This window comes from Athene noctua, chromosome 8, assembly GCF_965140245.1.
Source record: "Athene noctua chromosome 8, bAthNoc1.hap1.1, whole genome shotgun sequence".
Classification (NCBI taxonomy): domain Eukaryota; kingdom Metazoa; phylum Chordata; class Aves; order Strigiformes; family Strigidae; genus Athene; species Athene noctua.
Window position 1 is genome coordinate 18857063 of NC_134044.1, and position 26011 is coordinate 18883073.

A 26011-nucleotide genomic window follows, 5' to 3' on the forward strand; every position below is an offset into this window, starting at 1 on the left:
GACACACAAGATATGGGTTACTGTGCTGGGGACTGGAAAGGTGCTGTAATAAATCCTCAAATGGAAGGAAGCCGATTATCCCTTCAAAGCACCCCTGACACTCCTGTACTCACTGTAAAAGAGCCTGCTTTTAAAGTCTCATGCACAGAACAAATTGCTGTGCAACAGAAGCCAGGGAGATCCACAGATTCATGTGAACCACATGACAAAACGCAGCAAAAGTCCTCAGCAACTGACAGTCATTTCACAGAAAATTATGTAATCAGAGGGATATATTTAACAGCTATAGCATCACAGCAAAAAAAAATCAACACAATTTCATATATTCATATACTTTGTACCTCCCTTTTTACTTTCCCCCTTACATCTTCGCTTGCAGATGCAGTCTACATGGATCTTACATCACCACATATTTTCGTCTAACATCAGACAACTCTGGATTAAGCTGTTCTTGGCCTGTACTTGGAAAGAGTCACACATGTTACTGAATACCTTGTCAACTTTACCTTGATTGTAATAGAAAATTATGCTAATAGGGCAGAAGTTAATATTGCTACATCATATTATATTAAGTAGGCCTCAGATCATTTTTGCTACGCAGTAAGGTTGTGCTGTTGTTAAGCTACACTATTCATTGCTACATGTCACATTCTCCCTGTAAGAATTTTTCAAAGGCACCCTCTGCACCTGGGGTAATCATTTTGAAGATGAGCTATGTTCCCACCATGAAAGTATTTCCTGCTTGAGCCTCTTAATATATATTATCTTAGCAGGACTCACATTGAGACACACTGCAAAAATCTACAACAAATGCAGCTACAAAAAATGCAGCATAGGTCAATTCATAGTCAGATCAGCTGCAAAGAGATGCTGATCAAATTAGAGAAATACAATGTTGCACATGTCATACTTTGGAAATGCAGCAAAACCACGTCCAACATTTGCTAATAAAAGTTTTATGCAGACTATTCAATTTAACATCTGTGCCTTTCAAACAGTTTAGGTTGAATAATACAATTATTATTCACTATTTTAATTAAAATGGACAATTAACATACATCTCTACTCCACAGCATCCTAGTGACATCATGTAGCAGAATAAGGCCCAGAGTTTTCTTTCAGTTAGTTTACATTTAACTTGCACTCTTGTCAATTTTCTGTCTGAAAATATTCAGAGCGAAATCTCCTCAAATATTTACATCAGAATTGGTGACATCTGTAGTAGCCTTAACACAAGCAGGTACTTGTACAAAACCAATGAAGATGGATTGCTCCTAGACTCGTGTTTTGTTTCCTCAGTGTAACACGGTAATATTGCAAACTAAGCCAGGCTTCGATTTCACTGACTTTTCCTCTCTTCCTCAAACCAAAGGAGCAAGAAACAAATGGATGTACATTTTCAAGGAAAGAGTTACAGGCCTACTGAGATGAAGGTAAGGGTCATCAGGAAGGAAAAAGGTTAAAAAGAATAAATGAGAGTGATTTGCAATAGCTGAACTAGACACAGATGTACACACTATTGTTTCAAGATTTACGTCTCTGTCTAGATCAGTCTAGTCTTGTAGAAGCTTAACTCTCTTAGAAATTCCAGCAATTCCTACCACTGCTGAGCAATAGGAACCAATTTAGGCATCTGCAAGTAGCCTTTGATTTCTTCAGACAAAAGCAACAATATGTGTCATTCCCCAGCAGCTCCTGCCTGCAGCAGACAAGAAGACTACCTTGCTACCCTGATGTATCAGCAAAGGTCATGTAGATGCTTCCAGAGCATGTGCTAGGCACTTCTCTAGGACCTAAGCTCAACCTAAAAAGACCAACCATTTCTAAGCCGCAAAAGAAAAAACATAAGATTTGAGATCCTTAAGGACAAAAGTTAAAGCAAAAAACAAAATGCACTTGTGGTACATAGAATACAGTTTGTTTAAAGTGGGAATAAACTCCAAATCAAATCTACACACACAAATCACCAGCTTATGGGGCAGATTCTCTTGTCAGAGGGAGCAAGCTGCTTTGTGTGCCAGATCTGTGGAAGTGCTTTGTTTGCTACTATCAGAAATGTGTTTTGTTTCCTCAAGAAACAGATGTTAAAATGGTTCCTAGAACCAGATAACAATGCCAAAATAAGAGCAAGCTGAAGTTTTATGCTGCTTTCTGCTGCCTATTGTTTTTTAGGCTTTCTTTGGCTTCTCTGAATAGGTTTGATAGAATTCCTTTATACCAATGCCTCAGCAGGAAAAACAACATGCAATCACATCTGGAGATTGCTTTACATCCTAGGTAGTAAAACAATCGATAACTTAGAAAAAGTCATAATTGCTTGCAGGACCATCTCAGAACCATGAATTGCACAAAGAAAATTATTTTCTCTTTTCCAGTGTGGTAACACTCAACTCCTTCCCATCTTCCCTGAATTTTAAATGGATCTCAAAAATTAGCATGTTAGAAAAGCTTGAGCTCATACTAAGAACCCTTTGAATATTAACATAATTGTCATCAGTAATACTCTGAGTTTGCAGAAACAGCAGGTGAATCAATGGGAATGATGTATTCATCCAAGAAAAGAATGTGACCTTTAAAATCCATAGGGCTTTATCAGAATGTAATTTTAAAGTGGGTTGCTTGTAGCTCAGTGGAAAGAACAAAACTGAATGTAACTAAGGAGAAAGCTAACAGAGACACCACATACAACAGGGAAATTAAAAATACAGTTGAAACATAAAACACTGGGACCTACTCACAGGAGATGCCTCACCTCTACCTAAAGGTGAGGTAGCTCGCAGGACAGCTTGAAAAGCCACTCCAAGAAATGCTATGATGAGGGGGAGGCAACTAAAAGAACAACATTCCTGCAATTCAAATCTGGCTGGATAGAGATTTTTTTATCCAGAATGCTTAAAATTAATTTAAATGCTTTAAACCCCAAAACAATTTGGAGTAAGTTTGCCCACTTCTTAATTTTAGCACATCAAACAATTTTCCTTTCTGCAAGTGAATGCTGAAAGTGATTCAGCGATTGAAACAACTTCATCTTAACTACTTCAGAACATTCAATCATTTCAACACAGCTGAACTATTATGATAGTATTTCAAGGTTCTCAGCAATAAGTGAACTAGAGGGAGTTTCATGGAAATAATCTATCAAGGGCTTCTGGTGAATAACTTCATTTTCATAAATGAGGTTGTAACCAGAAGCCCTCAGAGGATTTTACCTCCCTGTAAATCATTATGGCCTATTGTTCTTTACAGAATTGAAATGCACGATGTCACGACAGTCATGCAATAAAATTAGCTTTAACGGAATGAGGTATTTTGAACCTTGATATGCCTCTTTATTTTATACCACTACTCAATTGTTTTAAAATATGCATTATATTGGCTTGCTTATAAAAGAAAGCTTGGCTTGATTTCATGTCATTTTTGCAACACTGTAGGAGTGGATTTTTTTTCACATGTCTAAAAGGATCTTCACACTTCTCCATACTGACAGGGCACAGACCCGAACAGAGGAACAAAGACTTCTTTGACCAAACGTTTAAATGGGATAAACATGACTGCTTAGCTGGCGTTTTCATGTAGTTTCACTTGAATGACCTGTAGCCTTGAGTAAAGAGCAGAAAAAACCCAACTACCTAAAAGGCTTTAAAAAGGCAGTTTTATACAGCACTGTTTGTGGCCAGTCAATGCCTTTGTTCCTTGAAGGCCTCTGCAATAATTTCTCTATTGAGCAAAGTGATGTTTATTGAAAATGGCACAGCTGAGCATCAGCAGGTTCCCCTGCTGTTCAGTTTATCTATCCTCTGAACTCCAAGCATCATCTCGTTCTGAAAGTGTCCCCCTGGTAAAATAAGCAACTGACAACACAAAAAGCCTAGATGACTTCCAACTGCCAGTACTTATGTTGTGACTATGTGCTTTTTTCCCCCATTAATGTTTAATTTCTATTTTTTCTACTTCATATCTCTTCTTACAGAGCTCCCTAGCACACCATCCTACTGAGCTTCAAAGATTGCTTCCGATAATCCACAGATTTATCAGATTAATGTATTTTAGAAGAATATGTCATTTACTGGAGGTATTAATATATCATGTACTTCTAAGTACAGGTCTCCAGATTGGAAAGTGATGGAAGACAGGGCTTTGCCACAAACTCATGCACTATGCTATCACTTTGCACAGCTTTACACCATCACTACCATCTACCTTGGGCGAGACGAATCATCTAATTTAACTATAAAGATAGGATGTCCCACTGAACAGGCAATGCACTACAGCTCAGTGACTAATAACTTAATTCCTAGTGCTATGTCCTGCTTCAAAAATTTCAAATAATATCCTCAAAGTAGCTTTTTAATAACTGCATATCATAGAGACTGGGAAAGAAGCATGAAAACTTGTCCATAGCCACAATGAATCAGTAAGAGAAGAGGAAAGACATCTCAGGAGGTGTTTGGCTTCAAGTCTTGTGCTTCAATAGACAATACTGCCTCTCTTTAGACAGCCAGGAACTGTGCTCTCTGGCTATGGAAACTCTTACTCTAACTTGGAGTGACTGTGCAGTAGCACAGACTGCTGCAATCATGCTATGCAGCGGGTGCCAGTGGTTCCCTTCACTCCATGTTTTTCTTGCTTTTGATGGTTTCTCCTTCACCCTAACTAGAAAGCGGGGTGGTTCTGAATGACTGCCAAGCATTACTCATGGAAGTGGGGGTCAGGAAGGAAATAAAGATGACTGTTTGCAGAATTAGAAGTACTTTTTAGTGTCTAAAATGGTATATTAAAGCAGGAAAAAAAAATGATGTATTAGCTCTGACAATAGAAGCAAAATGCTTCTAGCTAGAAAAATGAGTAAACCTCTGAAACTTATCAATAATATTATTGTTCATTAAAACAACTTAAAACCACCAGAAGTATAAAGTAAGAGAGTTGTGGGGGAAAATATCACATTTGTTCTTTTCTTGTTTCATATTAATTCAAACAGAGTTCCTGTGAAAATGTTTAATTTCCTTTTTTCCTTTTTAACTCTGGACACTCAAGCATATTCTGAGCTCAAAGTGCTTCAATGAAGTCCATATATGGGTCATGCTTAATATCACAGGTTGTTTCTTTGTTCATTTAAGACAAGTTAAAAAATCTCCCCCACTCTAAAAATGAGAGATGCCCCTGATACAGTTTCTAACATTCTTTAATATACAAGGTTTCCTTCTACAAAATTTCATTAGGTGTAAAAAGGAGCCCAATGAACGAGTGGAAAGACAGCACTTTTTCATGTATTCAAATTGTCCTCAAAATTGCCAACTCTGGGAACTGCAGCAATAATTTTGCAAAACGTAGTCAGCAGTTAATCTGAAAGGACAAAGTCTTAGGACAAATGCTATGGCTGTTCACTGCTAGCAGGGACAGGCAGGCACCATTTTGTACAAAGTGACCATCCATTTTGTATAGCATGACATTCAGAGATTACTGTCTCAAGGATTCTTAAGAGCTGTACCAATATATTTTGCCTAAGTCTAAACAGCCTGATACCACCTTCAGTCCATCAGCACTTTCAGAGTCAAACTCCTTGAACATGGCCAGGGAGTGGTTGAGCTATTAGTCTAAATTTCAGAGAAAATGTCAAGTCTTGAAGCTGTTTGGTTAAAATACTAAAAATAAACTCTCTGTCCTAGACAGAGTTGTGCTTCCAAAATGAATGCCACCCGACCAGCTCTGTGAATGGACCCATAATACTGTGATATTCCCTTACACTGTATCGTAATGGAACTGTATTTTGGGATTAGTTGTTTCCATATCCATTGAAGCTTCCCAGCGCTGGACTGCAAGCAGGCAGCCACTATGGGGAAGTGTCCACACTGTTGCATCTTGCCTTGTTTCCTTTTTTCATTACATTCTTTCAGAATCTGTTGGGATCAGAGCAGAGCAAAGTCTGAGCACAATCCTGGACTAAAAACTTCTGGAAAAAAGCAGTAAGTTCCAGCAGCAAGCTTTTCCTAACTTATTTTTGCTTGAAAAAGTTTCCAGTATTTCCAGCCTCACCAGATCCAGCTGAGAGTGGGCAAGGACTTGTTTTTCACTCATTCTTGTATTGTTTTTATGCCATCTATTACAGTTTAACATTTTAGTGGGAAATCTTTCAAATCTTAGATATCTAACTTTAGTTGAACTCCTAAACATCAGGCCATGCAGAAATATGTCTATTTGTTTTGATGGATTTCCTCTATTTTTGAAGGATGTCTGAACATCTGATAGCCCTATCCCTTCAGACTGTTCCACATAGGTCAATTATAAGGAGAAACAGCAGACCTGTTAGCAAAGATGCACACTGTGACTGTACAGCTGGCACCTAGAAAGAGAGAATCAGTCTGGACAGGTCTGGCAGCCCCTACCCAGAATGACTCTGGTGTTCTAGCACTGCACACCTCAGCACTGTAGGCCTGGAATACAGGTTAATGATAATAAGATGGACCTACACACAGCCAGCCCAGATACAGCAGAACTTTTAGCGCTCCCTACCAAAACTCAGCTATGAAATTTTGAGCTTCTTTGTACAAGCCATTGCTCCTGACTGATCTCTCCATCAGAGGAGTAACCTCTTGTAAAAACAATACTGGTTACTTAGTTGCACAAATAGGTAAAACAACATTCCAGAAAAGGATGCAAATATACTTAGAAGAGCCTCAAATGAGCTAGCTAAATACTTTGCAAAATGGTAACTGAATCTTACTTAAACTTACAAAACCCAAACCTATAGGGAAGCCAGTTTGTGCAGAGTGTGTTTTAGTTCAACCAAGACGAGCTACAGAGCTTCCTAATACTTGTTCTATTTATTCCTCTACTACAATCTTCTCAGTGTGACGTCTTTAATGAGGAGATCACAACATCCTCTCTACTGGCCAGGGAGATTAAGCAACAAACACACATACACACACAACACAAGAAAGCAAGAGTCTTTGAGATTTAACTCAAAATCTGTGCTAGTTTGCCATAAACATCTGACATTTAAATGACTGAATAATGTTAATCTTCCACTAGTGTTAGACTGTTGTTATGAGTAGGTATTACAGGATAAAACCAAACCATTTCCTTTTGAAAATATATTTATTGCTATATAAAAGATGTCTGCTAATTTTCCCTAAGATATCTTTTGTTCCTGGGAGATACGAATTTAATGGTGAACTTGCCCACACCTAGCTGGCACTTAGACCACAAGCTAAGGAGCAAGGAGTTAGTTTTTCATTTTCATATAGCTCAACAAAACACTATTTGCTACTAGAATGTCAACTGACATACATTCAGAGCAAAGTTCATCTATTTTTGAAATGACCGGTACCAGATTTTATAGTATTTCTTTACAAGATTAATTGGTATAACAAGGATCCCAAGAACATAATGGAAGTAATTAACCTCTCATTTCCATGTTCACATTCATAAGAGACTGCTTTAGGGTGAGAAGCAGGAAGAAAGAAAAGAAGATCACAGTTGAAACAAAAAGAGAAAAATTATCTCTTGTCAGTAGTCTGGCTGCACTACAAAGCAAGTACACACAGCAGCAATAAATTAGTTTTTTTTAAATAGAAAACTAACCAACAATCTTAGCTAGAAGTGCATATCTGAATGCTCAGATTTGTGGCATCTGAACTGCCTTTCATTGAAATAAGTCTGCTTTAATTGCTTATTTTCTATCTTTTTCCATTGTAAGACAAACAAAGATGCTATTGAGGATGCATCTCCCCTGATAAGGCAATCAGAAAATGAGCCTGCAATTACAGTAATATTTTGCATAAAAGCTTCCCTTAGTAATCCAAAAGAGCTCTAATTTCAAAAAACACTATTTTACTATGCTGCCATTCTCAACAGTGCAAAAATTCTTCTGGATTCTTTGTGCCTGTACTCCAAGCAACTCAACTGGGCTCCCTCTCTTTAGAGAACCTTTATTTATTCCATTTATAAGGATAAAAAAGGCACAGTATGGTAGCATCACTGAATGTCTAGCAGTTCAACAACATCTGGTTCTTCATACTACCATTCCTTTGGACTGCTGCCCACGTCAAAGATCAGCACCATGTAGTTCACACACAGAGGATGCACGTACTACCTAGACATCTATGTTTATAAAGCTTCCTATTAATCATCCCTGTACTACCAAAAATTAACATTAAGTAGGTGACAGGAGTGTTCACAAATGAAATAGTCCTGTTAGCTTGGTTAATTCTCTCAAATGGATACTGTTTACTCAAGAATTTTACTGTAATCTCTGTCGGTAAAAAAAATTCCACACAGAACAAACACATATTCCATCTTTTAGTGCAATCCTTTTTCTCAGTCTTCATTAAAAAACCCCAAAGAACAAACAAAAACCCGAAACTTGTAGCAGCTGTAGACAAATTCTGCAAAATAAAGGGGAGATACATGTAAGCCCTCCTATACTGAACTATATGCCCTTTAAATATCCCTTGGAGAAAAACTGTTCTGTGAAGAACTATTGGTAAGAGAAGAAAGGTGTCTTCTATGAAAGTGTTCTCACACAGATGCACATATTAAGAGAAGAGAGAAGAAAGAGATTATTTACCACAGAAGCAGCTGTCTCCCTTCTCTCCACCAAAGCAGAGAGTAGACAATTAACATGTGAGATAGGGAAATCTGGATAGGAAAATCAGCAGTTCTCTGCAATATTTTAGTCCCAGTATTATTCTCAGTTGAACTAAACAGCTTGGCCATTCAGACTTTGAATCATTAAGAAGTGCTAACCTCAAGACCAATTCTCTTTACAATCATACTTTGGTTCAATGATCAAGAAGGTGCAGCAAGTATTTCAGGTGACATAATTTGTTGATGTACTTACACATCGAACATATCCTAAAGGAGATGGGGCTTGAAAACAAAACATCTTTTTTTTAAAAAAACCCAACACTCTAGTTGAGTTAGCTCTGCCTTAAGTCTGAAACCTTCTTCGGTTCCAGAATAACTGTTACCTAGTGTTACCTATAAATTTCAGATCAAGTTTTATACTTGATCTTTATTCAAGGTATCAGCGGGAACATTGCTTCCTGTTAAATTTTTGCTGTAATGCAGTAAATTGATTCATTCCATTAAAATGGTAAGAAAAGGATTCTACTTGTTGGAGCTGTAACTCCAATAATAAGGCTTTAACAAGAAGCAATGTTTCCACCTATGAAGAAAAATAACAGATTTTGAAAGCAATCTAAGAAGCTTCCTGCAGCACTCTTGAGATTCCAGGGTTCCTTAAATGTAAGTTCCAGAATTTGACAGCTTCAATAGTAAGATTATTCTGTGTCACCTGTTTTAAATAAAGCTTTCTTCAGTCATTCTCTCTGGACTAAAACTAAAGCAATTCAGATGTGCAAGAAAAAACAAATCACATATACACATCTACAAGGACTATTGAGATACTTTTTTTTTCTGACGTTCAGCACTATGTCCACAAACATTTGTGTAGCTGATAAAAATTACTGTACACAAAAAGAATTAATATTAACTTATTGGCAAAGCAATCCTAATCAATGTTGCCAAACACTAATTTCTTCTCTCAGTAGCAAGCAGCATGAAGAAATCTGAACCTCGAGCAGTGAATACAGAGGCTCAGAGATCAACTGTATGTGATCAGGACTGTTAAGGCCTCCCTGGGACTCGTAAGAACATTTACTTTGCCAGGTCAATCTTCCTTATAGTTCAGACACTGATTACATTCCAATGGAAAGAGATGAGAAAGTGATATCCACTTGCTTCTATATTCATTCAAAACCTGTGATTTTGTTTGGACACACCAAGGTCTGTTAACTCAATGGTTTATCTATAAAGGATGGCACTGATGATGTTAGCTTGAAGAACTGCTTCTGTATATCCTAAGATTTCTGATATGCAGGTTTACCTTCACCTTCTCTTTTAGAGGGTACTAGATGTACACATACAGTTTTATGTCGTCTTGAAACACACTAATCTCTTCTCTGTACAGTCTGTGGGTACTTCCTACATAGAACAAAGGTTCTACAACTTTGCTCTGACTTCCAAAAGACTCAGACTCTCTAGACTTGGACTCCTAGATATTCCAAAACACCCACCTGGGCAAGGAGAATCCAACACCAGAACGGTACTATCGATGGAGAATAATATGTTAGGAGAAAAAAGGAGCATATTAGAATTTGTGTATATGACACAACAAGTCAATATGTAGAGCTGTATTAGCAAGGACTGTGACACATGTCCTTAAACATCAAATGTAGCAACTGGGAGGGACTGTCAATTTTAAAAATTTACAGCAGAAATAATGGCCAGGGCAGAGCCCAGGAGTACAGATTTTGAATATTTGAAAGATTTGTAACTTCTGGTTAACTGCCCAAAGACTGGAAGAGGCTACAAGCATGCTGCATTATTACTGGGGAGAGATCCTGTTCTGAGCTGGCCCTTAAAACACTCCTCCATGGACAGGAGGGCAGATATCCTTAACTCTAGATATTCAAGCAACAGCAGCTTTAAAGAACTCTCAGGTGGTAGCTTGCTGTTCTTCAGCAGTCTTATATAATTGGTGAATATTTGGTACAGAAAAGAGCTGTTCACCCACCTCTTTTTGCATCAGGGACAGATACTTGTCCCTAGAAAGTCCTGCCCTTGACTTTTTATATTTCTGATAAAGTTGATATTGCTTAGCCTCTTGCTCTTCCAGGGAACCAGAAAAGAGCAGAAATAAAACTGTCTTCAAGAGCATACTTTAACTTGTGCTGCTAAGGACAGAAACTAGGCCAGGGGAGATTTCAGAGTTACCATCAAGTGAGGTATCCACCAACACAGAACAAAGCAAAAAAAAAATAAATCACTATTTCAAAAGACTGTTCATAAAAACTTTTAGGGAAAATCTGTAGCTCAGTCTTCACAGAGACATGTCTTGATTTCAGAGAGGTCTGTGAAAGAAGAATTCATTTGTGAAAAGGACTTCAGGGACTCAGGGATTTTTATTTGGCGGTGAAAACTTTAGGCTGTCTGTTAGCACTCCAAATCTCCGTCAGATCAATAAAGGCTGCAGTCATTATGTCTGATAGCTCCTACCTTCCAGGAAATGAGCTTGTGAGTTTTATTTTAATTGTTAATAGGCAGGTGTTCACACCACCAAAATCAACGGTAAGGGGAGCACTTAGAGATTCTTGTTGGCAGTCTCAGGGAAGGTACGAATAAAAGGTCAAGCACTGAATTTCTCTTGCATTCACACACTGATTCTGCCTAAACTCCCCTTGCTCTACTAAAAGAGAATTTGTTCCTCAACAGCTTATCCACACAATGTTAATTTTTAAACAGTACCTTTTGCCAGCAATTTAATTAATTAGGAGTTTGTCAATGCATAGGAGCCAATCCAAACTAAGGCAAGGAGTGAATTTGGAGCTGAACTAATTATCCCTTTGTACTGGGTCTGGCTGAGCTGGAATTGGTTTTCCCCTACAGCAGCCCACACGGTGCTGTGGTTTATGCTGGGAGCTGGCAGGGTGTTGATAGCACCCTGATGTTGTGGCTACTGCTGAGCAGTGCTTACACAGCACCAAGGCTCTTTCCAACATTTCCCCCAGTGGGACGGGGTGGGCAAGATCTTGGGAGGGGACACAGCCAGGACAGCTGACCCGAACCGACCAAAGGGATATTCCATGCTCAGTATATAGCCGGGAGAAAGGAGGAAGGGGGTGGGGTCACCCTTGGTCCTCCAAGGCAACCACTATGCATATTGGAGCCCTGCTTCCTGAGAAGGCCCAACAGCGCCTGTCCATGGGAAGTAGAGAATAAATCTGTTTGGTTTTGCTTCCGCACGCGGACCTTTGCTTCATTTTGCTTATATTGAAACTGCTTTTGTTTTACCCACAAGGGTTGGTTTATCTTCTTTCCCCTCTTTGCCCTGTTGAGAAAACAAGGGGAAAAGGGGGGGGGGGGGGGGGGAAGTGATAGAGCGACTGAGTGGATACCTAGCATTTAGCCAAAGTCAAACCATCACACCCTTATTTAACCCTTGCCTGGATGTTCTTATTCTGCATCAAGAGAGTCCAATTCCAAAGCTTTGAAGTGACTTCCGTGATTTGGAACTGGACACACTCGTTCTGGGATAAAGGTATGCACAGTGGGGAAATCAAGCAGAAATAGTTAAGCTGGACTAAATTTCAAGCATATAAACCATATGGTTTCATCTGGATTTGAGCTTTTTGCAACACCACAGCCACTTCTTTGACACTGGGGAAGAAAAGTATAGACAGTGCTTTATCTCAGTGCAGTACATTTCAATAATGTAGCTACATCCGTTCAAAAACTTCTGGCACCAACAAGCTCCACATTACCCGAGCCAGTTGGCATAAAGATGGTGTGTATTCCCTCAGGGTGGGATTACAGCTCTGTGTGCTATTCAGAAAAATAGGCCAGACAATTGAACTTCCTTTTCCAGGTATGCTCATATGCCCTCTCTCACAAGTGATGCTAAAAAACGACAAAAATTAATGAAATCCTGAAAAGATACTCTTTACATAGCTTTCAAAGCAAATGCCAATTGTAGCCTTCAGGGAAAAGGTGAAACAAGTGCTGCTGCTGCAGTACATCTGTTAATTAGTCTATAAGGATTTGTGTTTACGGCAGGAGTGAAAACTATTGCAGCAGAAGTAATACCAGCTGAACAGAGTTCTACTGTTTTGTTCACTCCCATAGCAATACTCAGCATTATCTGCACTGGCATGAATGTGACACTGGAGTTGGTAGGGCAGAAGTCACTCAGTTCTAGTCAGGGTGGTTTACTCAAAGCACTCCAGGCTTTCTTGAGCCTCTGCACCTTTAACTGCCCCAAAATATCTCACACAGAGCATATTCTTTGCTGTTAACCCAGTGTTGTTCTGTAACCAGGGATACACCTAGAGATCACCACAGGTCTCCGGGAAAGCAACTCAGTATCCCTGAAATGTAATTAATTTAATCTTATTGAGATTTTACAGTAAAATAGTGTTTAGCCCTGGCACTAACACTCTTCACCTAATAAACAAAATAAAAATTCAAATCAGCCGGAGAAACAGCTACAACAAGCACTTTCATAAAGTCCACAATGACAAATGCCAATCTCCTATTTGCTGACATGGCACAGCAGGGGAACAAGCCACCCTTTTCCTGGCATTAGCTTAAAAGTTTCCTCGTATATACAATCCATGTGGACAGTACTGGCCTGAATTTCACTGGACCTACAAATACTTCGGGGTTTGGTTTTGGTTTTTTTTTTTTTTTTTTTTTTTTTTGTTTTTTGTTTTTTTTTTGTTTTTTTTTGTTTTTTTAAAGCTGGTTACGTGTGCATGAGAAATGGGCATGTTTTAGTCTTGCAAACAGTGCAACCCTTACAGTCAGGGACTCCATGACTAAACACAAAGAGCATCTTCACTGCCAGCTACCCTATTTTCCAGGGATGAACTGGCAAAAATTTATTATGAACACTCTGAACACCAAGCCAGGGGATTAAGAAGGATGTGAATACTTACGTGGCTGTCAGTGGCCATCTAAACTCACAGGACAAGACCACAGGGAGAATCATAGTTCAAAAAGGGACAAGAGAAAAATAGGTCATAGATCTGAGCCACTAAAGTTATTATACCTCTGGAGCACTATGCAGGCAGGACCACATGCTGCAATATAGACCAACAATTTTTGGTTTTCCACTTAAAACTGACAGGACTAAGATTATTCAAGGAAAACAAGTTCATTATCTTGTCTCTTCTGAGGAAGGGAAGCAAACTTAGAGCATACAGACCAAGTGGAGAATCAAAACAAAATTGAAAATACAGTCAGGAGGGAATGATTGGCAGTTGCATGAGGAAACTAATCTTGTAAATGGACCAGAGGCTGCTGAAAGCGGAGGCAGAGAGAAGGAATAAAGGGGGGATTTATGCAGATTGAAGCAGAACTCTCAAAAAACAAGGACTCCATATCAGAATTACTGTGCTTTTTTAGGAACCTACTAGAATATGAGAAGTGCTTAAATTTGCAGTGTGGATTAGTGATCTGACAATTTAACCGTCCCAACATTTTACATGGTGTTAAGACAGTATGGCAGTCTGAAAAGAAAGTAAGTTGTTGGAAAAACACTAAAGCAAAATACAGACATTACAAGTTAAAAAATCAGTTCCAAACTAGTTTAGAATAGGTAAAATACTAACATTTAGTTCTGAATGCTATACTACAATTGGTCTCTACAGATACACTAATGTGAACTACACTGATGTGAACCTCTGAGCATGTCACTAGGGGATCTCTCAAAGACAGAGGGTCTGTGCCCAAACCAGCACCTCTCTGCTTTGGCACGCATTGCAGGAACATTACTGTGTGGTGTTGGGATTTAACCCCAGATAGCAATTAAGCACCAGACAACCGCTTGCTCACTCCCCACCTCATAGTGGGATGGGGGAAACTATTAAGAAAAAAAGTAAAACTCATGGGTTGAGATAACCATATTTAATAGGATAGAAAAGGAAGAAAATAGTAATAATGATAATAATCAAAAGAATTATACAAAACAAGGGATGCACAAGACTCACCACTCACTGACCAGTGCCTAGCCAGCTAGCAGCATATGGTATGGAATATCCCTCTGGCCAGCTGGGGTCAGCTGTCCTGGCTGCATCCCCTCCCAGCTTCTTATGCACCACCAGTGACTTCGTATAAACACTAATTAGTAACAACTAGAAACAACAACATTATTCTCATCCAAAACACAACACTATACCAGCTACTAAGAAGAAAATTAACTATCCCAGCTGAAACCAGAACATGGGGATACAATAATGAAATCTCCACTGAAATGACAAAAAAAGCAAGGACCTCTACTACTTCTAAGCAGTTTCTATAACTTTCATTGTCAATAAAATCTACAGTTATGTTTATACTGTTATTACTTTAACAAGCTATATGTCAAATTTTCAGAATATTTGAAATCTGATTTTCATACTTTAATTAAAATTTATTAATATATTTTTCAGTTGAAGCTATGGAGTATCATTTCTGCTGTGAAAAAACCAGCACATATAAATAATACTATCAGCTGCAGTTCACAAGTGGATTATTTCAATTTAGTTATTAATAACAAAATAATAAAAAATTAGTTATTGAAAAGCTAGACTTAAAGCTGATTAAAATATTATGTTTTTAAAATATTACTTTGGGGTTTCAAAGTATAAACTTCATAAGCATTTATATTCAAATGAATGCTAAAGTTATGAAGTTACACACAAAAAGCTCAAAAAAATACTATCATGAGCATTATTTGTGCCCTTTACAGGTATGCCTACCTTAAAATATAGTCTTCAGCTATTTAAATTTACACCTTTTCAAGCATTCCTTTGCTTCATTCACTACATTTCCTACTTCTGAACTGACAAAACTAGGGCTTGTGCAAACAACATTATTAAGCAGGATAGCAAGGAACTACTGTTTTATCAGTGAAACAAATGCAAGAGACCATCATGAACCGTGAAACATTTTCACCTGGCCACTGACAGGGCTGTATTTAAATGAGAAAGAGGGGCTTGATGAGGGCAGTATGGCTAGAGATCTTGAATGAGTAGAGGCTTGCTCTGGGTCTATCTGGTTAATGCCTTACTTCTACTTCAATATTGACAGGCAGAAGATGTAGTGGGACTGCCAGCAGTGAGAAGGGAGCTTTGATCTTTGTTTTTATTTTGCAAGTATTACTTCAGTTCAAGCTACTTTAAAATACATATGTAGGTTTGTGGGAATTTTTTTGATTAAAATTCTAAGGAACTTATTCATTCTAGTGGCAGAATGGAAGATGGGAGAACCAGGGAACCTCTTTTTTCATATGAAGCTAAGTGTTTCTCTGAAGAAGCTGAGCTGAAGATCACAGTTACACTAAAATAACACAGTCCCCTTTGAAGGAATTACAGGGGCAAGTGTGTAAAACAATTCCTTCCTGGAACTGTTTAAATACTGCATTTTTATAGCAATAGTATAACTGTAATGATTCCTTGTGGATTAATGAGGGTGCCATAAATGAACAGCCCCAACTGGACTGAAAAACTTATTGGCTTCTCTCCCTCTTTCTGGAAAGAGTATTTTAAAAATAACATGCATTTGTTTTCCAAGGCTGCATGGGATTTTTCAGCCAATGATTTCCTATGTCTGGCTTGCTATGAGAGCTGCAGGAGAACAGAATCTCCTATATGGTCCCAGACCCTGTTTGTGACTTTGGTAACAGGACAGTAACTTGTCACAGAGTACAGTAACACTAAAGAATTCTTGCACATAACAAGAGGAAAGAGAAGATAATTACCTTAGAGACATCTCAAATGCATTTCTCTTACTTAAGAGAAGTTATGTGACCACAGATTAGCGATGTGAAGCTAAAATGCTCAACTAATTAAAGCTAAGCTAGGATTTCAGAATTGATGCTGCAAGGGTAACTAAGCATGGTAAAGTGAGAAGCCTCCCTGGATACTGAGTGTTGGAGGAGATAGCAGGAGGCCGCACTGAGAACAAGTTCATCTATCTAAGACTGAGGCTGTGGGTTGACACCTGACAGCACCAGTGGCTAGAGAGGACTACTGTTTACAGACCTCCCCAGCTGCTGCTGCTTACTTTCTCCCTCAAATCTAACAGCTGAGCTGTTTGTAAAACTGCTAACCTGATCTACTTGTCCAGCACAGGCCTCTGCTCTTTAAGCTGTTTAAGATAGCATTCTTCATTCTGACTGAAACAGGTGATCACAGTGCTCATCTGAGCAGCTCAGCTAGTAAATCTGAAAATAAGGTAAGAAGCAGCTGGGGATGGTAAACTGTGCTCTGCACAGCTGCTGTGACAGAAGTGCACATCAAGAAGAATGTAAAAGCAGATATTTTTCAGGTGTTCTCTTTCCTCAGACAACAAATTTGTACCACTTCTTGGACTAAGGTTTTTTTTTAGATGTCACTTAAAGGCCCATAAGGTTCAAAGTGAAATTACAGTCAGGATTTTTTTCTTCCTTATCTCAGCTTCTGTGAAAGAAAGTAACTTTACTAGAGAAACGATGAAGTCTGAAGTTGGACTGACTGACAGGTAAGTATTCTAATGCACTAAAGAGTCTACCCTAAAGACTTAAACTGGAAGTCAAATGTCTCCAATATCTCCAGAAGATCCCCCTCTATCAAAGGTCAGTAGGTATTTCTTGGTGTCCAGTTTCCAGATAGGTTGGTCTATTCTACCACATGGTGGTGGTTCTACCCTCTTTGCAAACCTCTTCCTTCAAGAGGAGTCAGGGGTGTTGCAGAACTCCCTTTAAGCACAGAGCTAGCAGCAGTCCCTCCCAAGAGATGAACAGAAAACAGGTTCTTCCTTAGTGAGGGTCTCTATAAGCATTTTCCCATACACAGAAAGGATTTTTATTTAAAGTAATGTAAATAGACAGGTTTTTTTCACTGTCTCCTAAAATAGAATTTCCTTTGACTTTCCAAACCAAAGTAACTTGATGTTAACTCTCTGCTTACCCAGCAGGCTGTCTGTGATTAGAAGTTTCTGACACTTAATAAAACATCAGAAGAAATTTCTTGGTTCCAAGCATGTGTCAACTTTTTGGAAAGGCTTAAATCAAGTCATCTGAAGTGAGGAGGAAAGAGGCATACAGTGTTTCTAGCTGGGGGGGTATACATTCTTTGGTGATTAAAGTGTAAGATTCCCCCATTTTCATGACACAATAAATAGGAAAAGATGGATATAATCAGCTGTACCAAGGACCAAATGAGTTTCTGACTCACTACAGAGTGGATGAAGCTTATGTACACAGTGTAGCATACAGACCGACCCATGTAAATACTCCTCTATCAAATTACTAAGAGTAAAATCCCCTGCACTCTCATTCTCTCTAATGCAAGACAGAAAAGATGTGTACAGGCTGAGAGGGTCTAGAGAAGGGCCACAAAGATGATCAAGTGACGGGAAGCCTGCTGTATGAGGAAATGCTGAGAGAATTGGGTTTCTTGAGAAGGCTTAGGGGAGACCTTATCACCATGTACCAGTATTTAAAGGGTGGCTAGAAAGAAGATGGAAACTCTGTTTTTACAAGGAGTCTCATGGAAAAGACAAGGGGTAATGGGTACAAGTTACTCCTGGAGAGATTCTGATTGAGCACAAGAGGAAAAGTTTTTACAATGAGAACAATCAGGCACTGGAATAATCCCCCCAGGGAAGTGGTGGATTCCCCAACATTGGACCCTTTTAAGACTCAGCTGGACAGGGTGCTGGGCCACCTTGTCTAGACTGTGCTTTTGCCAAGAAAGGTTGGGCCAGATGATCCCTGTGGTCCCTTCCAACCTGGTATTCTATGAATATTGCTCCTAGTTAGCTAAGCAATCCTTTCAATTCAGGAATGGATAAATTTAATAACATGATGCTTTTGTGCCCTGTTATGTCAAAGGCTGACTGAAAAGAAAAATTTATTTTTCTTGCTCTTGCTTTTTACCTAAGCCTGCCATTCTTCCAGAAGAATGTTGCCTGGTATTCCAGTCACGAACTCAACTCAATGTCACTAATCAACTCAAAGGTTCACTCCTGGATGAATTAGTCTGATACCGTTTCCCTTAAGTCTCTCCTATACCTAACATTTCTGTCACAGTGAGAACTCTGTTCAGGAGAAATCTGACAATGGTATCTCAAGTTCATAGTCACAACTGAATCTTGGCTGTCAATCAGGATTTAACAATATGCAGCTGAGATGTGGTTCCTACTGTGGTTCATGAGAACTTCAGTTACTGTCAGGTGCCTTCTGAACAGAGACTCCCAACAGCTCTACTGTGTTTTACCCGGATATGTCAAACAGCTTTGGAAACTTCATAATAATGCCTGATAAGTGTATGGGGTGTCCCCTCAAAAACTGTCCTCTATTCTTTAAAACTGCTCTGGGAGTGAGGCGACACAGATACCAAACCTCTTGTTTCTGTGGAGGTTCCTTATGCAGGCTCAGGACAAAAAGGCAGCCCCTGAGAATGGTTTTTAGTATTCAGTGCTTGCTGCTGTAGTTTCTTGCACATGAAATGTAAATACATGATCTGTTCCTTAAGATTCATGAGCAACAAATATGTGAAATTCACCTTTTATGTGGTTACAGAATTAACTTTTGATAAATTTTGCTATACTAGTACACAGAAAAAGACAAAATTCAACATTGCCAGGTGGACTTTAATAGATCATGATGTTTTCTCTTGTTAACTCTACCTGGGAACTTAGCATACCTCATATGACTATCTAGATGTAAACAAAGCACTGGTTTATCTTTAATGGAGGGTCTGGGCTCAAATTTGAAGCTGCCTTAATTTCTCAGCTTACAGATAGGGAAATAAAAGAGGCTTGTATTACATAAATTGTGGAAGTCAAAGGCAGAAGTTGGACTACAGTGGCTTGCTATGCTACAAACATCATGTAAAATTCTGACTCAACTTTTTTTCCATATCAACTTAAATTCAGAGGTAAACGTGTAAGAGCAAGTCGAATCAGTTTCCATGCTAAGACTGCTTTAGCTAACAGAAACCCATTTTTTTCAGAGACACAGGAGACATATCAGATGTCTGCATAAAAAACCTGTCTGAATAGTATCTGTTAAATTTGAGGATTTTTAGATGCCTTTCCTGCTTGTCTTACATCTGTGTAAGCTTGGCTTTTTTCCTACATGTTGGCTGTGAAGATGCATGGGGGGAAGAAGCTCTATCAACTCTCACTTGATTAATTAAATGACTATATTCTGCTGTGTGGAAATTCAAATACTGTAGAAACAGCTGAAGCATAAGGCACCAGTGACTTCTAAGGATGCAAAGATAACTAATATTATCTTAATATGATATAAAGGAAGTAAGGGAAAATAACTTTGCTAATGACAACTGCAGTATTTTAGGTACCTTACTAGGCTGGCACTAAGCAAGCAATTAAAAATACTGAAACCATAATTCCAGTGAAATGCTGGATGGGTAAGCTTTGGAGACGTGAAAGGATAAATCTTAGAAATAAAATTCTAACCACAAGATGCAAAGTAATATTGCTGATTAAAAAGAAAACCCCAAACTTTAATGACAACTTACACTTTTAAATCAGTGTTAGTTAGATGTATTCTCTGTAGCACCTGGTAACTCATTTGTTTCCTGTGATGGTGGAGCTCTTGATGCCCCTTCTGCTGTCAAGGGCACAAAGCACCATGTACAACACTATGAGTGGATTGCATTAAATCTGAAATGCAGAAAACTGATACAAATTTAATGCAAATCACTATTTAAGCATAATTTAATATTTAAAATTTTTCCAGTGAAAGTTAAGAAGGGGAGGACATGAAGTTTTTGGTGCCCACTGAGGAACCAGGCAGATAAAACCAAACCTGGCAAAACTACTCCTGCTTTATTTGCAGGTATGCCTCATGACTCACGCATAAGAAACATGACAAGCCTGTGTTTAGCATGCCAGAACTATAGATCATTGCATACTGCAGAACTTCTGTCAATGCTGGAAACAATTCTTATATAGTAAAGGTACCTTCACCACAGCGATACTTACTTAACTACCAAGTACAACCTGGCTAAAACCTCTATGTGAAACTCTGGCCTCTTTGAAACAAAGACCTCTTGATGCTGCCAGGGTGGGAACTTGTTCTGCAGTCAGGCTACCTGGGAATGTGGACAACTGTTGCTTGTAAAGTACTCTAAGATTTGCAGAGGGGAAAGTGGTAATGAAAGTTCAAGAACAGAAGACCAGTTTTTCATTATATAAATAATGAACTATAAGCATTTGATGGAAGAACATTCCAGTTTTCAGAAAGCAGAAGCATGGATGGGGGTGCACAAATTCATGTTTTCTAGAGTGTTTTAAAACTGCACTGGCACAAGCTACATGCAAAGTTCTGCTTTAGCTCTCTACAGAGCATGTTGCCCAGCTGTTCCCTCTTTTAGCTGGCCAGTGCCTCCTTTTAACCCATGAATTTGGTGATTCATCTTTCTATTCCATTACAAGAAGTCAAAATAAGCTAAGATCTGAGGAAGTGCATAGATGAAACCTCAAAACAAAGAGGAATTTAAAGCCACACTGCAACAGATAAGCATTTTAAGTGAATAAGCAGCTAAAAATCTGCTGGCCTAACAAATACATTTTCCTGGAAACTCAATTTGATGGAGCTTCCATCTGTATTTCTCAACTTTTGAATGCTACAAGATACTAGTTCAAAACTGCAGTGACTAGTCTAGGAATTGATAGGCAAGATTGTCATTGACTACAGTTTTTTTGTGTTCAGCAGAAACCAGGTAGAAATTGAAAATATAAGTCTCTGTCCGCAGGGTAATACAAAGTTCACAGAAGCTCTAAATGGTTTCTGGTACAACTATGTTTTCATTATGGTTCTACCCACCTTTCTAAGAGGTTACAGCTCTGCTTCAATGACTTTCTAGACAGAAAAACAATGGTGAGGACTGGAAGCTCTGGGAGCTAGAAGGAAATTGCACAGGGAACTTCCCTCTTCAGATTCCAGAGAGGAGGACAGCCTTTGACATAAAAAGTTTTGCCTACAAATGTTGGGAGTGCCTGAGCTACAGGTATATGTTTATACTGACCACAGATACTAGTTTCATAACTCCGTAATTATTCTGACCTACAGTTAATATTGTCTCTTCATGCTTATGCTCACTATATTAATTTGTTTCAGGAGACTTTGAAGTATAGTAAGATACACTGCATAGCCTTAAACGGAAGTTCATGGAGAAACTTATCCTAAACTGATAAATATCTATAGGGCAATTAACACTATGAAGATCCAATTCTGATGAGACTCCTCTATATAGAAGCAAATAAAGTAGGTGATACCTGGTTTGACTTGTCAGATTTAAAATAGAAAATGGGTGTACTTACTCATATGTTGAGAAGCTAGACTTAGCACCTTAACTATGCTATGAGACCCAAACAACTTGTTTGGGTTTTCTCTTCCTTGCTGTTCTGGCTGAAACAATACAGGAAGAAGTACGTAAAGAAGCTGAACTGTGGTCCCTCAAGAGTTGGATGTGAATCTATTGTTGCAAACCATGTGGATATTTCTAATCTACAGCATGGATGCTATGTAAGAAGGCAAAGCATGCACACTTTCCAAATGATGGCAAACCAAATTAAATAGGATAACTGTCTACAGTGTCCTTATCCTAGTGAACATAGTACATAAAAAAAATAATTCTGTGATAGTTCATATCGGGACAAAGATAAGCAGGCAACCCACAAATTATCAAGGGGGTTGGTGGAGAGGAAGCCATCCAGAAAGAAACCCCTGAGTTTTGAGTGTTAGGGAAATACATTATCGGTGTTACTTTTTTTATGAAAAAGGATGCTAAATACGTATATTTAATAGTACACACCAACTCTAAAAATAAAATAACAGAATGAAACCTGAAGAATGTGTTGAAAGGGTAAGTGAGGGTCAAGTAAAATGCTATTTTGTAGTCTGACAGAGTAACCGTCCCATCTTCTGGAGAAAAAAAGACAATCAAATTTCATGTATTGGAGATTATAGGACCAGCTGTGCATAAGTACTTGCAGAAATAGAACTTGGCTAATATTCCAGAGGAATGAATCTTCAGTTACCAACTGAACTCATACTGCTTATAGTCAAACAAGCCTGCATTTTCATAGTACTAGACTACCTGTAGATATTATTATGTTAAGTGTAACAACTGCTGTTCAGGTAAGCGCCTTCAAAACAGGGTATTGATGAACATACTTACAAGCTCTGTTAACAAATATCATCTCTGAAGAAGTTACAAGCTATGGAAGCTTTTGCTGGCTGCTTTCAATCTTTTCCTACACCATACTTACTGGACTGCCAGTGTTCAATTTTTAACTGGTGCCATAAAAATTCTTAGAATGAGTATAACAAAGTATATTGAATATCCTCATTTGCCTGCAAACATCAAATATTTATCCTTTGGTTTTAATAATTTTTAAATGGTTAAATCCATGAGAAGAGGGAATAAATGTTTCTGGCTTGAATTTCAGGACACTAGCCACAACATGCTTCTACACTAGTGTCATAGAGGAAGGAAAGCATATCTCTGCATTAAAGTCAGAGGGTGGATTTGGGTTATAATTTAATTTCCACAGCAGCGTGTCCCAATCAGTTGGAAAGCTTGTAATTAACCTCTTCTCCGGAACCACAAGTAAACAGAATTTGTTTGAGGAAACTTTGATTACTAAACGTGAACTGAATTTCCAGCTAGAATGCCTGTTCCTGTGTTAAAGTAAGCAAGTGTTTGGAAGTCTGCTTCTTCAATAACGCTTTCCGCCTTATTAATTGATCTTGCTACACAAGGAATTTAATACATACAGACCCTAGGTGTAATACTGTGCTAGTTTCTTGTGCTAAAATCAAGTTCAGCTTGAAGTGCCAAGTCAGCAGGGTGTGCTTAAGTTGGTGGAGTTGAACCCCCTCCCTCCTGGGAGAGGAGGAAAAAGTTTTCAAGTACTCAAAGTATGAACTTAACAGCTTTTCAGAACATGTTTCTCTCTTCCTTTCTATTAAGAAAATTAAATTACCACACACAGCAGTAGAGTGGGAGGAAGATAAAGCATCTCTTTAAGATGTAATTCTCTCTAGAACACACACTTGCTCTCAGAAAAGTAAGTGGAAATCTGATCTGGTGGCTGCCTTACAGAGAGCATGGTCACATCTGAGCATGAGTAGTTTCCTGTGTGGATGGCACAGTGGCTCAAGGCTTCCTCTCACAAATGAGGAATGTCTGTTCAGCCACTATTCTACTTTATTAAAGGCATACAGAGACGTTCTTCAACTATTTTAACTTGCTAAAAGTTCCAATTATTAAATCTTTCTCCAAACTTTCCTGTTTCTCAGACTTTATACTACCTGGACCCTATGGTAACTATTGAAGCACTCTAGCGTGTTTTTGCAGAAGCACAAAGTTTTGCCTAAAACTGTCCTGTCAGAAGTAAAATTAATACCATGTTTTTCTCAAGGACAAGCAAAGGAAAACTAAACTTGAGGTACTTCAACATGGAAGTGCAGAGTATTTCTACCAAAGTTTCTTGCCATGCTATGGCTGCTTGAGATACTAAAAATTTACCTTGTCTAACATACTACCTTTCAAAGGGTAAAAAGCATTTCCCACTTAAGCCAACAAACAACAAAATGGGTTATTTCATCCAAAGTAAATTCAAGTAAATTCTGCTGTCCAGCAAAGACTACATACAAACACACGCAAAAAGCACTTTAAAAGTTTGTTCCCTAGTCTTAACTTTACAGGTACTCCTCACTTCTACCAACAGCTTAGTCTGGCCAGAAGTTTATTCTTCTTCTAATTGCCAGCACAAAAGGTTTTTAAATCATGTTTTGACAGCTGAAATGCTACATTTTCATAAATAAAAAGAACTGTCAATAGTGCTAGTGCAGAAGCAAATGAACCAGATGTAGTTCTAACAGCTGGAGGAGAGGACCATGACTGAAAAGTTAAGAAAAGCATCTGCTTATAGTTTGATAGCAGCTATTTGTCTAAATCCAGTCTAGAAAATTAGATCCTGCTACAGCTGGCCCAGAGATTATGAACATCTTGCTGGACAAAAAAGCCCCCACTATTTAGAAATAACAGTATTAGGTCAAGAGGGTATTCTGTTCACTTCTGTCCTCACTGTAAAAAAGAAAACAACCCAAAACAATTCTGGTATCTAAAGGTGAAGCTAACAACCTTGCGTTTGTCTTCCAAGCTTAGAAGTTACTATAGTAAAATACAGTAACTTTATTTCACATGTGGTATATTTCTCCCACCGTTAGTTTGCACATGGATCTTTAGGCTGAGCCATTCTCTACTTCACTGAAATTCTGGGTTGGAAGGGTGCACACAGGATCTCACATCTCTTCCAAGCTCAGATCTATCTCATTTCATCAGCATTAAATTCATATTCAGATAATAGAGACACGAAAGGAGAATGCTTTTTGAAAGCCACAACATGAAAAGTTTTAAAACAAACTGCACGGGAAAGGCATTAACACCTAGAATATGTCAGTATCAGCAATAAAAAACACTGTATGACCAACCATGACCAACACCTCACCGTGTGCCAGTACCTCACAGTATGAAAAGGAACAAGGTATTTAGTTGCTTCTGGACCTAAAGACCAGGTATTTGCTTTCCAAGCAGAGGTGCCTAAGCGCAGGCCGGAGGGGAAGGGATCGGATCCTCCTGGGATCGGGCGCCGAGGTACTTCACCTGCCCTCTGAGAGCTGTCCTCGCCGCTGAGGCGGGGGGCTCCCGCTGCTCCGGGGCCGCCGCTTCCTGCCCGGCCCGTCTCTCCGGCCGCCCATCAGCAGCCGTCCGGCGGACAGCTCCGGCCCGACGGGAGCCGGCGGCCACCGCCACCCCGGTGAGTGAGGGCTCTGGCCATCTGCCACCGCCCCGATGGGGACCCCCCCACCCCGCGCCTCGCAGCAGCCCCCCCGCGGAGCAACGACGGGAGTCAGGCCCCAGCGCTACCGGGGGTTCGCTCCCCGGCCGGCTCAGGGCCGGTCCCAGCCCCGAGCGGGGGTTCAGCCGCTTCCAGGGGGAGGGACACCCCACCCCGCCACCGGAGGGGGAAGACGCCTTTGGAAACAGCTCAGCCGGGGAGGCGTTTCCATGACAACCCCCCCCCCGGCCCGGGGACCCTCCACCCGCCCTCGCCACAGGGGGGCGACGATCCCCGTACCCCTCCCCCCTCCCCGCCTCCTTCCCGGCCGGGTCCCGCCCGCCCGCCTCACGGCCCCCGTCGGGAGGATACAGCTTGAAGCCCCGGAGGATCTCCTTGGCCCGCTCGTCCGTGGCTGACATGGTCCTGCCGCGCCGCGGGCGGACGGGGCTGGGCCGGGCTGGCCTGGCTGCGCGGGCCTGGGCGGGAAGCGGCGGTGACAGCGGCGCCTCAGGACCCCCCACCCCTCCCCCCTCACTCCCTCGCACCCGCCACTGGCCGGCGCAACCAACCCGAGCGGCCTCCCGTCGCCCCGCCCCCCGGCGCG

At 39.8% G+C, this 26011-nt stretch overlaps 1 protein-coding gene across 2 annotated transcripts in view; it reads right to left on the bottom strand.

Moving 5' to 3' along the window:
• The window catches only part of PDE6D (phosphodiesterase 6D), a 40402-nt gene extending 14466 nt beyond the window's left edge, over nt 1-25936 (bottom strand). Inside the window, exon 1 of one of the 2 annotated variants that reach the window (XM_074912126.1) lies at nt 25777-25936. In XM_074912126.1, coding sequence (XP_074768227.1) covers nt 25777-25826 — 50 coding nt within the window. In that variant the 5' untranslated portion in view covers nt 25827-25936. Of the gene's footprint in view, nt 1-25107; nt 25387-25776 lie in introns of those variants that run through there. The other variant, XM_074912129.1, reaches the window with a different exon arrangement.
• Between the last annotated feature and the right edge of the window lie 75 nt (nt 25937-26011).